At 51.6% G+C, this 12642-nt stretch overlaps 2 protein-coding genes across 5 annotated transcripts in view; one reads left to right on the forward strand and one right to left on the reverse strand.

Annotated features, from left to right (window-relative positions):
* Positions 1 to 12642, reverse strand: part of ELF4 (E74 like ETS transcription factor 4) — a 45916-nt gene that overhangs the window by 11092 nt on the left and 22182 nt on the right. For 2 of the 4 annotated variants that reach the window (XM_055266856.2, XM_055266852.2), the window contains exon 2: positions 5188 to 5471. The exons of 1 other annotated variant lie outside the window; for it this stretch is intronic. In XM_055266856.2, coding sequence (XP_055122831.1) covers positions 5188 to 5262 — 75 coding nt within the window. In that variant the 5' untranslated portion in view covers positions 5263 to 5471. Of the gene's footprint in view, positions 1 to 5187; positions 5472 to 10298; positions 10985 to 12642 lie in introns of those variants that run through there. One more of the 4 variants, XM_055266853.2, reaches the window with a different exon arrangement.
* Positions 10462 to 12642, forward strand: part of LOC134735983 (collagen, type I, alpha 1a-like) — a 40695-nt gene continuing 38514 nt past the window's right edge. Inside the window, exon 1 of the mRNA XM_063634592.1 lies at positions 10462 to 10524. Coding sequence (XP_063490662.1) covers positions 10462 to 10524 — 63 coding nt within the window. The remainder of the gene's footprint in view (positions 10525 to 12642) is intronic.

Raw genomic sequence — 12642 nt, forward strand, 5'->3', positions numbered from 1 at the left:
CAGGGAGTCAAAAATAAGTGTCTAACAGTTCAAAAGGGAGCTGGTGGTCGCTCAATCCCTTGGAGTAGATAAGAAAATTGAGATGAGAATTCAACCCCTAGAGAACATAAGTGTTTTGAAATTAAGCAAAGCGAAATTAAAAAGCAGTATGACTGCATGTGTTGTTTTTTTTTTTTTTTTTTTAAAAAAAACTCCATATAGAGGCTGCATGTGGTGGCTCATGCCTGTAATGCCAGCACTTTGGGAGTCTGAGGCAGGTGCATCACTTGAGCCTAGGAGTTCATACAGTAGCCTGGGCAACACAGCAAGACCCTATCTCTATTTTAAAAAAATTAAAAAGAAAAAACCTCTATAAAGAAATAAATATGCCAGGATGTTAATCATAGTTTTCTTTTCTTTTCTTTTTTTTTTTTTTGAGACAGAGTCTGGCTATGTCACCCAGGCTGGAGTGCAGTGGCACGATCTTGGCTTACTGCAACCTCCACCTCCCAGGTTCAAGCAATTCTACTGCCTCACCTTCCCGAGTAGCTGGGATTACCGGCGCCTGCCACCATACCTGGCTAATTTTTGTATTTTAGTAGAGATGGGGTTTCACCATGTAGGACAGGCTGGTCTCGAACTCCTGACCTCAAGTGATCCACCCACCTTGGCCTCCCAAAGTGCTGAGATTACAGACGTTAAGCCACTGCGCCTGGCCATAGTTTTATTTTCATTATGGAGTTTTGAATGATTTTTTTCCCCTTTCTACTTTTTTGTCTTTTCCAAATTTTCTTTCATGGGAATGTTAATTCTTTTTGTTGTTATTGTTTAGTCTCAAGATCTGTTTGTGGAGGATAATTCTTTTTTTTTTCCCATGCAAAAAGAATGAGAATGATCCTCTCTGTGTAGTGTTCCTGAGGGATCCAGAGAAACAAAAATGGATAAAAGACCTTTGGATTTGGCCATGGTCAGTCACCCTGGCTAGATCAGTTTGAGAGCAGTGCTAGGGTCCCAGGCCAAGTCGCAATGGATCTCAGTGAGGACAGACTGAGGTAAGCAGTTGGGTATAGTGATTAAGGTCCCACCATCTACAGCTGTTCATGATGATATCCACTAGCCACGGGTGGCTATTTAAATTTAGAGGTAAATAAAAACTTTGGAGAGCTTAAAAATTTATTTCTTCAATTGCACTAGCCACATTTCAAATGCTCTATAGCCACGTGTGACTAGTGGCCCCATACTGGACAGCACAAACATAGAACATTTCCAGCATTCCAGAGAATTTTTTTTTTTTTTTTTTTTTTTTGAGATGGAGTTTTGCTCTTCTTGCCCAGGCTGGAGTACAATGGCGCAATCTCAGCTCACTGCAACCTTCACCTCCTGGGCTCAAGTAATTCTCCCATCTCAGCCTCCTGAGTAGCTGGGATTACAGGCATAGGCCACCACTCCTGGCTAATTTTTGTATTTTTAGTAGAGACAGGGTTTCACCATGTTGGCCAGGATGGTCTCAAATTCCTGACCTCGTGATCCACCTGCGTCGGCCTCCCAAAGTGCTGGGATTATAGGCGTGAGCCACCATGCCTGGCCTCATTCCAGAGAATTCTGTTGGATTGTGCTGATCTAGAGCCAGAGTACCTGGCCTTGAGACCAAACTCTGCTGCTCACTAGCATTGTGACCTTGGGCAAGTTACCTAACCTTTCTGTGGATCAGTTTCCCCATTTATAAAAGGAGAGTGATCACATGATTGACCCCCTAGGATTGTTAAAACAGATCAATACACCTAAAGCACTCAGAGCAGGGCCTGGCGTAGACTAAGCTCTCATTAAGTGTTAGGTATCAGGGGCTTCTAGGAGACTGGTAATGTTTTATTTCTTAATTTGGGTGGTGAGGGTCTGGGTGTTCATTTAATACATGCCTATATCTAAATATGATTTGTGCACCCTTCTGCATTTATTATGTATTTCAAAATAAAAGTAGTTTCCTAAAAGGAGTGAAAGGGGCTGGGTGCAGTGGCTCACACCTGTTGTTTTTCTTTTTCTTTTTTTCTTTTTTTGAGACAGAGTTTTGCCTCTTGTTGCCCAGGGTGGAGTGCAATGCCTCGATCTCGGCTCACTGCAACCTCCACCTACCGGGTTCAAGTGATTCTCCTGCCTCAGCCTCCCGAGTAGCTGGGATTACAGGCATGTGCCACCACGCCCAGCTAATTTTGTATTTTTAGTAGAGGCAGGTTTTCTCCACGTTGGTCAGGCTGGTCTCAAACTGCTGAACTCAGGTGATCTGCCTGCCTCGTCCTCCCGAAGTGCTGGGATTACAGGTGTGAGCCACCACACCTGGCCGGCTGACACCTATTGTAATCCCAGCACTTTGGGAGGCCTGAAGCGGAAGGATTGCTTGAGCTCAGGAGTTCGAGACCAACCTGGGCAACATGGTGAGACCCCATCTCTACAAAAAATACAAAAATTAGGCCGGGCATGGTGGCTCACGCCTGTAATCCCAGCACTTTGGGAGGCCAAGGCGGATGGATCACTTGAGGTCAGGAGTTTGAGATCAGCCTGACCAACATGGTGAAACCCCCTCTCTACTAAAAATACAAAATTAGCCAGGCGTGGTGATGCACGCCTGTAATCCCAGCTACTTGGGAGGCTGAGGCAGAAGAATCACTTAAACCCAGGAGATGGAGATTGCAGTGAGCCGAGATCGCGCCATTGCACTCCAGCCTGAGCAACAAGAGCAAAACTCTCTCTCTCTCTCTCTACACACACACACACACACACACACACACACACACACACACACACAATTAGCCAGGCGCAGTGGCATGTGCCTGTTGCCCCAGCTACTCAGGAGGCTGAGGTGGGAAGATCACCTGAGCCTGGGGAGGTTGAGGCTGCAGCGAGCCATGATTGTGCCACTGCACTCCATCCTGGGCGACAGAGTGAGACCCTGTCAAAAAAAAAGAAAGAAAGAAAGAAAAAAGAGTGAAAGGCAGGTAAGAAAGTAAAAACAGAGTGTGGAGACTACCCTGGGAGGAAGAAAGGAACTAAAAAGCTATAAAAAGATGCAATTTTGAAGGTGGGGGCAGAAGGGAGGGAAGGTTTTCTTTTAGGGTTGGGGACACCTGAAGATGTTCAAAGTTGAGGAAAGAAATCTGAGAGGTCTGAAAGATACAAGAGGCCGGGCGTGGTGGCTCACGTCTGTAATCCCAGCACTTTGGGAGGCCGAGGTGGGCGGATCACCTGCGGTCAGGAGTTCGAGACCATCCTGCCCAACATGGTGAAACCCCGTATCTACTGAAAACACAAAAATTAGCTGGGCTTGGTGATGTGTGCCTATAATCTCAGCTACTCCAGAGGCTGAGGCACAAGAATCGCTTGAACCCAGGAGGCAGAGGTGGCAGTGAGCCGAGACTGTGCTACTGTACTGGAACCTGGGTGACAGGAGTGAAACTCCATCTCAAAAAATAAAAATAAAAAATAAAAGATACGAGAGAGAGGAAGTGATGGATGGTTTGAGGTCTTGAAGGATGCAGGAGAGAACAGATTCCTGGGCCAGTGGGAAGGAAACAAGAACAGGAGATGTTACAGATAAAAAGAGAGAAGGGAGGGAAATTGAGGGCGTCCTGGGCTTTGAGCTTCTCTGTGGATTGGAGGAGAGGCTGTCCGCTGAGGGTGGAGGGATAGGTTGGAAGGTAAGAACTGCTTCTGTGAAAAACAGCCTCTATGAAGAAAAGAAGCAGTTGCTGAGTGGACTAGAAACAAATGAAAAATGACAAGTAGCATTGAGAACTCATGTATGGTAGATTTTCTTCCTTTCTCCTTGTCTGATGCCTTCCACGAGGCTAGGCACACCACATATGTTCAATAAAATTGAGCTGCTTTAAGGCAAGGAGGTGGACGGAAAGTTCAAAGTGCTCAAAGGCCACTAGGGGGTAGGCTTTGGTAGGCCGCTAGAGATTGGACAGTTTTCCATCCTCACAGGATTTAGAATAGAGAGCATCTGAGTTAGACTGGAATGCCCTTTGGAGATAATCCAGTTGGATCGCCTCTTGGTGAAGATGGGGAAACAGCAGTCAGATAGGGTAGGGGTCCAGGCGTGGTGGCTCACGCCTGTAATCCTAGCAGATTGGGATGCCAAGGTGGGTGGATCACTTGAGGCCAGGAGTTGGAGACCAGCCTGGCCAACCTGGTGAAACCCCGTCTCTACTAATAATACACAAAAATCAGCCGGGGGGGTGGTGGCAGGTGCCTATAATCCCAGCTACTTGGGAGGCTGAGGCAGGAGAATGGCTTGAACATGGGAGGCAGAGGTTGCAGTGAGCCGAGAACACGCCACTGGACTCCAGCCTGGGCGACAGAGTGAGACTTCGTTTCAAAAAAAAAAAAAAAAAATAGGGTAAGGGAGGACAGGACTTGCTCAGGTGACATTGTGGCCAAACTGGGATCGGAACCCAGGGCTCCTGACTCCTAATCTTCCATTCTTTCTACTGTGCCTGGATGCTTCTTCTCTCTCCATTTTGTGGAAGGAGGAGAATGGAGGGTAGTGATGAGTCTGCCAGGACACCATTCATTGGGTACATCTAAGTGCACAGAAAACGTGCCAGTGCAGGGAAGGTATGGAGCAGTGGTGACCTGAGTGAGCGCCAGAATCCTGTCCTATTTTCCAACTTCCTCCCACCAAAAGACCTCATTTCCAGCTTGTCCTGAATCCTCAGGCTGGGGCCAAAAAGACAACTCTGAAAATGTCAGGGCCTGGACGCCAGTCTACAGTTCAGCTGGCAGTGCTCATTCTTGCTATGTGGCTGTCCCCACAGCTTTCTCACTGTGACACTTTGGGAGAAGAGAAGTGGCCAAAAAATGCATTTGATGGTCAGTGTACCCCTTATGCGTTTGGTCCATGTTGCTGACTAACCAACAGCCCAGCTGATGTACTTAGCAGCTGTTTGGCTGGCTCAATGATTGCATGTGGGCAACCAGCTCCCTAAATGACTGCCCGGTGACTCCAGACCAGCCTCATGAGTGACTGGCTGGCACGCAGGCTGGCTGGCAAGCAGGGCCAGTGCCCTGAGCATAGTAGGTGCTTGATGGATATTTGCCGATTGGCTAGCTGTGCAGCCAGCTGGCTCCCTGGCTGTCTGCCTGGCTGTCTGCCTGGCTGTCTGTGTCTATCTGATTGTCCACACGGGCTGACTGTGTTCTCTGGGGCCATACCTGGTGGATATCATCATCCATCCCGTTGCTTGCGAACTCAAAGATCAGGTCACTGGGCTGTAGGGTAATAGCCATGCTGTCTTTTCAGAGAGCTGACAGTGGGATTATCAGAGCCCTCCAGAGCTGTGGGGCTTTCTTGATGAAGGGACACTACCCAGGTACTTTGGAGCCTAGAGCCTACCCCCTGAGCTGCGGTAAAATAGGGGGTGGAGAGAGCTGGAGTAGGTGGTGGCCTAAGCCAGGCTCAAGGCTGCATTCTGGGCTGGACCAACCACAGGAGCGACCTAGAGAGAAGGGAGAGATGGGGACAGTGAGTAAGTCACCTTCCTTGAGCTCCGTTGCCAGAACTGCCTATGAACCAGAGAGACCCTGCCATGCTAAGGCAGACTGCCAATAGAGGAGTGGCCGAAAGGGGAGGATGATGAGAGAAGAAAAGCGACAGAGAAGAAAGAGGTCAGGGAAAGAAGGAGAGAGGAAGTCAACTGAATGGCCTCCAGTGGGAAGTGGCTGAGTGTTGGTGCCTGTCTGGGTCACCAGCATCGGCATCTCGCACTAGTCCCAAAGACATGCAGCCTCCCTCCCTACCTCCTCCCCTTCCCCTGGAGAAACTGCCAGATGGAGGAACTTTGCGCTCTCTCCACCCTGAAGACTAATCCCCAGGGGGGAGTCAGGGCGCCCGGCCTGGCCTCGTGGACAAGGCAGCAGTATGGAGAATCCCTGTAACTCCCTTGGCTTGGGGAAGAATCATGTGAGGGGCTGAGTGGGGGCTTGTGGGTATCTGTATACCCACTCTGTAGTGCTCTTCTGACTCTGCCTGGCTCCAGGTGAAGTCAGTCTAATCTTACCTTGGGAGTGGGGGCCAGTTAGCTTGGAGGGGCCACGTCTACAGAGGAAGAAGTGGGGGTGGTCACACCCATGCCTGCCTTGCTGTGGGGGTTGTGTTGTGTGAGGACCAGCAGTGGCCTGACCCTGCTGTCAGGGATGGGACTCTCAGATGGAGCCAAGCCTCCAGAGAGCCTGGAGACTGGGGGACAGGTGGGCTATGTACCCTGTTTTCGTCAGCACCCCCCACTCTCACCACTACCGCCGCCACCCGCCAGAGAGCGTGGCCTCTGTGCTGTGTGTGGGTTTGTGTTCTTGGTTCAGCTTTGCTTTCAGTTTCAAGAGTGAACTGTCACCCTGGGAACTGGTGAGGAGAGCCCCGACTGGAGGAGGGGCAGGCGGAACCTTCCCCATCCTCTGGGGCTGGCTCAGGCCCCTTTTCCAGGAAATCTTCTGTGTCTGCCGCAGCCCAAACACACCTCCTCTCGCCCCACGTGCCCTCAGCGCTCATGGTGTCACATGGCGTCCGGGCCTGCAATTGTTTCCCCTGTCGCCACTCCTCAGGGCTGTCAGTGCCCGGGCGCCTCATCTGCGTGTTGTGGGTGGTCACACCCAGGCCTGCCTCCCACAGCCCCAGCCCTCCCACCTCCCTCCTCGCCAGCCAGCTCTGCTCCTCCACCCCATCACTGGAGCTTCTCCACTTCCAGGCGCCACGTCTTTGGTCCCCTGGGCTCGGTTCTGAGTGTGTGGATGTGCGTGTGGGTGGGTCCATGCACCATAGCAGAAGCCACACACTGCACTCCACCTCCTTGACACTCCCTTGGCAGTGCCGGGGTGGCCAAACCTTCTCCTGGCCCGGAAAGAAATGAGGAACTTCAGAGAGGGGCAAAGGGGAGGAAAGGGAGGGGGACCACGGTGACCTCCCTGATGACCGCTCTCCCCCACAGGAGACACCCAGGCCTCTCCTACTTCCTTTCCGTTAACCCACAGGGCTGGCCGTGCCTTTGCCCCACCCCCACCCTCACCCCCACACCTTTCCACCCACCCCAGCAAAAAGTCGGGAGAAGTCGCTCAACTCAACCTTTCAGGTCTGAATTTCCCTTTGGACGAGTGAGAGGCTGAGTACTGGGAGGAGGCGCCTGGGAAACTGCAGCCCTTGCCCCAGGTTCACTCTTCCCACCACCACCCCACCCCCACCAGACCCTGCCTGTGACCCATTCTCCACTGGTCTGTGAAGCCTCCCAAGGCCATTTATGCTTGGAAGGTCTGTCCCCCCCGGCCCCCCTCAGCCTAAGCGCCCCAAGGCTTGCATTCCACAGCATCTCCCGCCCTCCCACAGGCCTTCTGGGAAACATTCTCATACTAATCAAATTAAAGGTGATCACTTTCACCTAATCCCACTTTGTCTAAACATGAAACTCCTGTGTGTGTCCCGTCCCCCAAGGTCGCTCGCTGTAGCCCTTCCCTTCCGGCTTGCTCATCTCTTCTTTCCAGATCAGGATTTCATGTTTGCGAGTTCATTGCTGGTGCTGTCTGCCTGGGCTACTTTTATGCACCTTCCTTACCTCCCCCGTAAGACAGGGGCTTCCTTGAGGGCAGCAACAACTGTGTTGGACATTGATGAAACCTTAGCACTTTGCATCATGCATGGCATGTAACAGACACTCAATTTGTGTCTGTGGAATGAATGAAGGGATGAACGGGTGGATGGGTGGGTGGATGGATGGATGGATGGATGGATGGATAGATAGATTGGTGGTATGGGTCAGTCAGCATCTGTGAAGTGTGTTTTCTGGGCAACGTTTATCTGTATACAGTGGATGCGGGTAGGTGTCACGTACTCTGCCTTACAAGAGAATGAGAAAAATGCGCATACCTTCTGGGGTGACCTCTGTATGTTTTTGCATTGTCATTTACCCAGGTGCGCTATTTGTGTTGGCTGTGGGTGTGCAAGCACACTGTAGGTATATGTGTGTGCAGAGTGTGTGCATGTGTCCCAACCGTGGAGACGTGTGCACGAGAGCCTCTGTGTGTCAAAGGGCTGCCCTGGTCTGGCCGGCAAAGCCGCAAGCTCAGTTGTCAGTTCCTCCTCCCGGCCAGCCTCAGCTGCCTTGGTGAGAATGACAAACCTGAGCTAATGCTGGCTGGAAGTGGCTGTGCTGAAGATGGGGGTGGGGTTCTCAGGAAGAGAATGCCAGCCCCAGCTAGATATGTGGCCCATGGGTCCCGGGGATGAGACCCCCAAAGTCCATGTGCTAGGGAGCTGGTGGGGGAGGGAGGCAGCCAGGGCCCTGCACTGCATTGAATGGAATCCTTGGTCACCAATGCAGAGAGGTCTGAAATCAAAGAGAGACGATTCCCAGGGCATTCTTTTCTGTGTCCACATATTGAGGTAGCAAAATCCAGGACTTGGTGGGTGCAGGCTTTGCTGGCTCGGGATTGTGAGGTATTGTGAGGCTATACCCAGCACCTGAGGCTCATCCTGGTGATCATCTGCCCTGAGCCTGAAGCTAAGGTCTTGAAGGGGGTGGAGGAGGAGGAAATAGCTGTCCTACTCTTTTGGCCAAGGCTGAGAAACCATCTGCCCTAACCTTCCAGTCCAGAAAGTTTCCCCCTCCCCCTTGAGATGTTTGAGGATTTGAAAGTGAGAGGTGGAGAGAGGCTCATTTGCATGTTCACTCACTCTCCCCAGCAGAGGAGTGAACCCCCCCTTCAGTCCTTCAAAATAACCTCCTTCTCCCAGGAACCTGAAACCAAAGATGCCACCACCATAGGAGGTGCGCCCTGTGGGCCAGGGAGGCCTCTACCAGGGGCTCCCCTCTCCAGTGGGCCCTTTGGCTGGGACGCAGCTTCAGTAGCCTAGAGCCCTGGATGCTGCCTCCCCAGCGAGTGGACGATTCAGGGACCACACACGGACACTTGGCTCGGGGAACTGAGGAGACTGTGAACCCTTAGTAACTGGTGGTGAATTCTCCTACCCTGCCCCATCCTTGCACAGCTCACAGCTTGCTCCAGTCACAGTCCACTCGCAGGGTGGCAAGAGCTCCACTCCCTTCACCCCCTTTGAGGCCCTACAGGGTCTGTGACTCCCAGCGCCTGTCTTACTTGGGCCAAAAGCAAAGCCTTTGCGAGAGTATGTGCCCCTGGGTGCCCTCTGAGTGTACGGACCGCAGGAAGGAGTGTGCAGGCGAAGGTGCCTACCTCCTGGCCTGCAAATACACACCTCTGTGGCTCTGACTGCATTTCAAAACCGAAGCAAAATAGAAGTGGTATGGGCTGCTCCTGTGTCACAACTCAGCCCCCTTTAGATACACAGACCCTTCCTGGGGCTGTACTGAAACATACCAAGCAGTGTCCAGCAACCACTCATCTGGGCCTCCCTCACAGGAAATAGCCCCAATGTGAAAGCCACGTCCACAGTCTCCGTGGAATGAGTTTAAATCTACACCCTTTCGGCTGAGCCAATGGCTCTCACAGAATTGCTGGTAACACCCGTGGCATTTTCGCACATGCCAGGAAACATGGAGGCCAGATGGTCAGCTGGGCCACAAAGCACAATTCTCCTTCTCCGGTTCCTTGTCCCCTTGGAGCCAGCTCTCACTCCTGAAATACCTCATCCTCCATGAAACCTTTCTGGAATTCTCTGGAAAGGAAGTGACAATTTCCTTCATGCCATTTCCCACTCCCTCAACACCCCTCCCCCCACAACCACAAGCAAAATGGAAACTACCCCAGGAACAGCTGTACCCTCAACTGAAAAACAGCCCGTCCTCAGGCGAATAGTCGTCAAGCAGGGAACTGCCTGCTGTACCATGTGACCAGTGGCGTGGATTTAAGAGACAGAAGGCCAGAGTCAGGACTATATCCAGTCTGTAGTCCTGAACAGAGCAGAATTCACCCGTCCATAGGACTTGAACCCAAAACCTCAGTCCAGTTACGGCTGGACTCCAATGAGTGAGCTAACCCTCCTACTTAAGCAAGTGTCCAGTGAAGGGGCCCTAGTCACCGCTATTTTGTCAGGTCTTTCTCCTATTCCTTTCTTTCTACCAGCCACTCCATTTGAGATGAAACCAGGAAGAGGGAGAGAAAAAAGAAAGGTTTTGCAAGCTCTGTTGGTTGGGGTTTCTCTGTGCTTATTTATAAGAAACCCAGTTTCCTTCCTTGCTCCTCTGTCACCACCTGATTCCAGCATAGGGTTTCTCCCAACTCTGATGGTGAGGTGGGCCCAGGGTTCTTCCCCAGTTACAGCCCCCGCTCTCACACCCTTCTCAGTTCGCCTCTTCCCCTACCTTCTTTGCAGGCCTTGATCTGTCCCAGAGGAGGAGTGATTAGATGGCAGGTCCCAGGCAAAGAGATGCTTTTTCCTCTTTCTCCAGGAGACCCACAGCCCACCCACAGTGTAGACTAGGGTCAGGGAGGAGGAGGGAAGCGTTCTGGCTGCATCCTAGCAAGATGTGTGACCATGGAAAAGTCGGCCATCTTTCTGGGCTGTGGTTTCTGTCATCCTTCGAGCAGGTGAGGGTTGTGAGTAATCCAGGCTTAGCAGGTGCTCACCAGGGAGTCTCAGGTGAATAAAGATGGCAGTGGAAAAGCACTTCGAAAATTAAAAAGCATTCATCCAGATGATGAGTTTCAGGTGACCTCCCAGAGAGCAACAGGGGCTGTGAGCCCCATTAAGCTCCAGATGGTGGACCCCACTGGATCCAGAATACACAGGGTGGGGCTGGAGGGTTCCAGTTGTTGGGTGGGAAGGGGCTGACTCCTTGCCTGGGCTGGGGACCCGGCAGGGAGGGAGGAGCAGGCTGCTGCAGCTGGTGCAGCGCTCTGGATCCCCTGTCCTCACCCCGCCCCAGCTCTTTGGGTTGTGGTTATGTGGCAAGAAAGAGCACTACACTACAGAAGCCCCATAGCGGAGGAAGAGGAGGGGGAGGGTTAGTGACAAAGAGAACCTATTTCCCCAGCTGCTCTGAGAAGGCCAAAAGAGCACCCCCTAGAAGTGCCTGCAGCCACCACATCACCATCTCTAGTGCTTCAGGGACGAGGCACAGGACAGTGGCACTAAGCCAATGATGGGAGAACTCACTGCAGGAAAAGGGAGAAACCCAAGTGTGGGGCAGCCACTAAATCCCAGTATAATGGTCTGCCAGCTCCAGCCTAGGAGAGCCCCCAGAAGCCCCTGCAGACCCTAAGATCATCGGCTTTCCAGCTAGAAGCCCCAGCTCTGCCTTGGGGTTGAGGCAGGTCACTTTCCTCTTTTGTAAAACAGGGATCTCCTATTTAGCTCAAGGGGTTGTTGCAAAAGGCCAATGAGCTAACGTAGGCAAAAGCTCTCTGTTAGCCCCAAACGTGTTTTTCTTTTTTTATTTTTTGAGACGGAGTCTCACTCTGTCACCCGGGATGGAGTGCAGTGGCGCGATCTCGGCTCACTGCAACCTCCGCCTCCAGGGTGTGCACCAGCCTCCTGAGTAGCTGGGATTATAGGTGCGTGCCACCACGCCCGGCTATTTTTTTTATTTTTAATAGAGATGGGGTTTCACCATGTTGGCCAGGCTGGTCTCGAAATCCTGACCTCAAGTGATCCACCCGCCTCAGCCTCCCGAAGTGCTGGGATTACAGGCGTGAGCCACCACGCCTGGCCAGCGTGTTTTCCAATTCCCTGGTCTGATTCATTACTCTGGTGCTGTGGTAGTTCATTAAACATTCAGCATATCTTTACCTAGATATAGAGGAAGGAAGGGAAATGGAGGTGGCAGGATGAAATGAAGTCTGAGGGGACAAAAGCAACAACTATAAAATGTATGGTAGAGAGAGGAAACCAGTTTGACTAGAGGGAGAGAGGAACATTGCTTGGGAAGCTGGATAAGTGGATCCATGGAACTGTGGAATGAGAACTTAATATGGAAAGCGACTGTGAGTTACTGTAGATTCTTGAGCAAGGGAGGGGCATAACAAGCAGCCCTTTAGGAAGGGCAGTTGGGTCTGGGTATAAGAGTGGGTCTGAGGCAGGAGAATCACTTGAACTCAGGAGGCGGAGGTTGCAGTGCACTGAGATCGTGCCACTGCACTCCAGCCTGGGCGACAAGAGTGAACACTCCATCTCAAAAAAATAAATAAATAAAATAAGAGTGGGTCTGTGAGTGGAGGAGATGGAGGGAGACCAGGTAGGGTAGCTGGAAGCCAGGAGGTGAATCCCAGAGCCACCCCAGAGTAAAGAAATTGATGGACTATCGGGAAATACAGTAGCTGTAGAGACCCCAAGATGTGCAGGGTGTTCTCACTGTAAGAATGTTAAAAGATATTGCCGGGTGCGGTGGCTCATGCCTGTAATCCCAGCACTTTGGGAGGCCAAGGAGGGTGGATCACCTGAGGTCAGGAGTTTGAGACCAGCCTGGCCAACATGGCAAAACCCCGTCTCTACTATAAACACAAAAATTAGCCGGGGTGTGGAGGCATGCAGCTGTAATCCCAGCTATTCGGGAGACTGAGGCAAGAGAATCGCTTGAACCTGGGAGGGGGAGGTTTCAGTAAGCTGAGATCGTGCCACTGCACTCCAGCCTGGGTGACAGAGCGAGACTCCATCTCAAAAAAACAAACAGTGACTAGAGACTAATTAAATTCATTAGTGGGTTTTTT

The sequence above is a fragment of the Symphalangus syndactylus genome, chromosome X (genome assembly GCF_028878055.3).
Source record: "Symphalangus syndactylus isolate Jambi chromosome X, NHGRI_mSymSyn1-v2.1_pri, whole genome shotgun sequence".
Classification (NCBI taxonomy): domain Eukaryota; kingdom Metazoa; phylum Chordata; class Mammalia; order Primates; family Hylobatidae; genus Symphalangus; species Symphalangus syndactylus.